Source organism: Propithecus coquereli, unplaced genomic scaffold, assembly GCF_000956105.1.
Source record: "Propithecus coquereli isolate 6110/MARCELLA unplaced genomic scaffold, Pcoq_1.0 Scaffold341, whole genome shotgun sequence".
Lineage (NCBI taxonomy): Eukaryota > Metazoa > Chordata > Mammalia > Primates > Indriidae > Propithecus > Propithecus coquereli.
The window spans coordinates 1374125-1378370 of NW_012149075.1; the positions used below are offsets into that span (position 1 = coordinate 1374125).

A 4246-nucleotide genomic window follows, 5' to 3' on the forward strand; every position below is an offset into this window, starting at 1 on the left:
CAGAGGATCTGCACTTTTTCCAGAGCACTGACCCCCATGGGAACCCAGGAGTCACTATTCGGCCCTCAGAAGCAACTTCTGGAGACTGAAGAAGGTGGCTGCGGAGCAGAAGAGACCTGTTGCACAGGTATAGTGACTGCCGCAATGTTCCCCATTTGCAGAGGGCATGGATGTAGAAACACTGCACTCCTCAAAGTAAAGGCAGTGTCAGAGTTGCCTGCCCAGGTGGATGTCCATCAAGAGGGCTCCAAAAGAGGCAAAAAGAGACCCAAAGTCACATACACCCAGTCCTGGACTGGGGCCATGTAAACTTACCAGCCCCATGGTAAGTTGCTAATCTTACTTTTTAACACTTGCTAATCTCACTTTTTAACACAAAACTCACAGGCCCAGATCTCTCAGTCGGCAACCTAGCTCCAGTTGGAATTAAAAACGTGGTTTTGTTTTCCTAATCTTTATTTTTACCGTCGTGTTCTATTTAAACCAAGGATACTGCATTTTTTAATTTACAGAGAAATTGCTATTTATTTTCCTTTACAGATAAATTTATTTAAGAATAAAGAGTCAACTTAAAGGGATAATATTGAGTTAAACATCGAGGTGGTTCATGGTGATGGCAAAAATCACAAGGGTGACACACAAATGACTGATGTTTAGGATACTCTGGCATAGAGTTTAAGGTGTGTGAAGGGGAGTGATGGAGCGGGAAAGGGCTGGAAGGGAGTCAGGTCACAGAGGGCCTGAACACCACGGCAGGGAACGTGGGCTTTACTCGGTAGGCCATCGCGGCCAGACATTGGCTCAAGGACAGGCAACGAATGGAGTCAGAGCCAGGCTTGGCGGGGCTCACTCTGGCCTCCGGGCGCAGGGTAAGAGGGGACACCCAAGGGCTGGGGACCAGGGTAGAGGTGGCCCAACTAACAGAGGGCTCTAGAAAGGGGTGGGCTCTAGAGCCCTGTGAGGCTGTCACTGTGTGCTACCTGGCTGACCGGCCGTGTTTCTTCCCAGAGACATCCTTTCAGCCTCTGGTCCTCCTCCTAGAGCCTAGGCACCTCTCCAACATGAGTGATTTACGAAGAACATTCGAAAGCCTCTGACTGGGTTTTACTGAGTCAGGATGACAGCAGAGGCCAGCCCCCCTCTGCCTCATCATGGTGGGGAGTTGGAAGTACAATCGGAGAGGGTGGAGAAAGTCAGTTCTTGCCTCCTCATTCTGTGTCTCCTTGTGGGAAAATTCCGATGTCTGCTTGACCGCCGGTGGCGATTCATTTTACTCCATATGATGAACATCTGATTTTCTAAGACCTTCAACTTCATTTCGCTGAACAAAAGCCGTTCGAAGACTTTGTCCTGGAGGGCGAAGCAAGCGCACATTCTCTCCACTTCTTTCCTGCTCATGTCATTGGTGTTGGGGTTGCTTTCAGAAGCCTTTGGTGTCTCAGCCTCCTCCTAAGCTCCCCACCACCAGGAAAGGGGAAAAGTTGGTTAATAATGATAATCCCTTCCCTGTTTGAACACCTGCTCCATGCCAGGTGCTTTATAAATATTATCTTAATAGATAGTGCTTTGTCACATTCTATGGTTGAGACTTGGGGCCCAGGGAGGGAAGGTCACTTTCTCAGCATCATGCAGCCCCAAACTCCCAAGTCCTGCGGTCGCCTTTGGTTCATAGGAATAAATAAGATAGCCCAGTAATCTGCCAAAGAAGACGTAAAGCCCTTAACCCAAATATATCCATCTTCAGGGCCTTTGTTTCTCCAATGGGCCTCTCTGAGCATTTTGTCGGGCCCAGTAAAATCTCAAACTTCAAAGTCTAAGTGGTCCTATGACATACTATTGTATCTGTAATCCTCATGTGACCCCTCCCCTGGTTAATGATAACACTTTATTTTTTCGTGTTGGATTTAGCTACAAACGACTGGTCTTTAGAAACATTTAAAAAATAAATATTTCAGACATGCAAAAAAAGTAAATATTATAACAAATACTCATATTCCCACACCAGCTTAAGAAATAAAATATCATAAATATAATTGAAGACCCCTCCTATAGGATTCCCCTCCCTCCCTGAACATCTTCTCAACTATAATCTTGAAATTGGTATTTATTTTTTCCATGCATTTCTTTACACCAGTAGTTTTTGTTTTTTTTTTTTTTTGAGACAGAGTCTTGCTCTGCTGCCCTGGCTAGAGTGAGTGCCGTGGTGTCAGCCTAGCTCACAGCAACCTCAAACTCCTGGGCTCAAGCAATCCTTCTGCCTCAGCCTCCCAAGTAGCTGGGACTACAGGCATGCGCCACCATGCCCGGCTAATTTATATATATATATACATATATCTATAAATTTTTAGTTGTCCAGATCATTTTCTATTTTTTAGTAGAGACGGGGTCTCGCTCTTGCTCAGGCTGGTCTCAAACTCCTGACCTTGAGCGATCCACCCACCTCGGCCTCCCAGAGTGGTAGGATTACAGGCATGAGCCACCACGCCCGGCCTACACCGGTAGTTCTTAATGGGAGGTTATTTTGCCCTTCTCCAGGGACATCTGGCAATGTCTGGAGACATTTTTGGTTGTCACAAATAGGGTGAGGGGTGCTACCTGCATCTCATGCGTAGAGGCTAGGGACACCAGCTGCCAGGCTTCCAACAATGCACAGGACAGCCCCTCAAGACAAAGAATTATCTGGCCCAAAATGTCAGTAGTGCCAAGGTTGAGACATCCCGCTTTAAAGTACTTTCACTACACATACTCATCCATAGACTAAATAGGGTATTGTTTTGCATGGTGTTTTAACATTATATAAAAGAGGTCATAATCTATGCACATTTCTGCTGTTTTCATTATTATATCTTAGGTACCTATATTGATACATGTATCTCTGGTTCATCCATTTTAATTTTTTCCACATTAAAGTAGTTGTTTCTGTCGCCACAGCAAGTTGACATCAAACTGAACTAGAAGAGTCTGGGATGGTCCCTATTTTACAGCAGGGGCAACTGAGGCCTGTGGAGGGAAGTGATTTGTCCACCATCACCCAAGAGGAAGCTGCAGAGCAGGGACCAGAGTCTTAGATTCCTCAGTCTTGCCCCGTTATCCTGACACCTACCTTGTCCGCCACGCCCCAGTCTAGCTGTACAGATCCCATCTCCCTCAGCTGAAGCCAAGCCGCCTCTTGCTCACCTGCTGGGGCTCTGAGGGGGTGAGCTTGTGTTCATACTTGACCAGCCAGTTGCTAAGCAACAGCAGAAGGAGTAGGAACCCAAACAAGGCTGGTTTATAGTTTATCAGCCAAGCTGCCACTGCTCCTATGGTTCCTGAGGAAGCAAGTATCCCATGGAGACTCCTAAAAAGAAGTATTAGTTCCCCCAGCATTATGGCGTGGAGGCATACAGGCCCCAGGACCCTCTCTCAGTCCCCTCCATGACAAGAGTCGAGGCCACCCCCACTCCCTTGAGTCATAACCAGCTCCCTTCCCCCACCCAGCTGCCACATAACAATACTATTAACTCCTCCTAGGTCTTAAGCACCCACAATGTGAGTGCTTTGACAGGCAGTTTGTAAGCCTCACCTCATGGTGTCCTCACAACAGCCTGGTGATGTAGGCCTCCTCATTCATTCAGCAGTATTTCTGGGCCTAGCCACTGGGAATAAAATGGCCGACAATACAGAGTGCCTAGCCTCATCACGGGTGGACTGCAGAGAAAAACTATCCAAAACTAGAAATAAGGTAAAAGATTACTGTGTGTGCTTTCACAGTCATACTAGAATATTGTCTAATAGGCCCACCTGTTGGTCACCTGATGCTTTAGGAGAAGGTAACTTTGTTTGACTTAATATTTCATATTGATTATGGTCCAAACTCTGTAATGTTTGATGTTAACATTTTAAAAATGGAGAATTTGCTCTAACAATTCCACTTTCAGATATGCCCGAAAGAATTGAAAGGAGGTGTTGAAGAGATATCTGTACACCCACGTTCATAGCAGCATTATTCACAGCCAAATGTGGAAGCAACCCAAGTATCCATAAACAGATGAATGGATAAATAAAATGTTGTATTAATATATATATATATATATATATACATATAAACACAAGCCGGGCGTGGTGGCTTATGCCTGTAATCCTAGCACTCTGGGAGGCCGAGGCAGGAGGATCGCTCAAGGTCAGGAGTTCAAGACCAGCCTGAGCAAGAGCGAGACCCCCGTCTCTACTAAAAATAGAAAGAAATTAGCTGGACAACTAAAAA

General features: G+C 45.9%; 1 protein-coding gene across 1 annotated transcript; it reads right to left on the minus strand.

Moving 5' to 3' along the window:
- Window positions 1–1149: 1149 nt before the first annotated feature.
- On the minus strand, window positions 1150–3369 carry LOC105815664 (chromosome unknown open reading frame, human C1orf234). Its single transcript, XM_012650865.1, has 2 exons — window positions 3178–3369; window positions 1150–1350 (listed from the first exon to the last, which is right to left on the minus strand). Exons 1-2 carry the CDS (start codon window positions 3367–3369, stop codon window positions 1150–1152), a joined length of 393 nt encoding a protein of 130 aa, XP_012506319.1.
- Window positions 3370–4246: the final 877 nt, after the last annotated feature.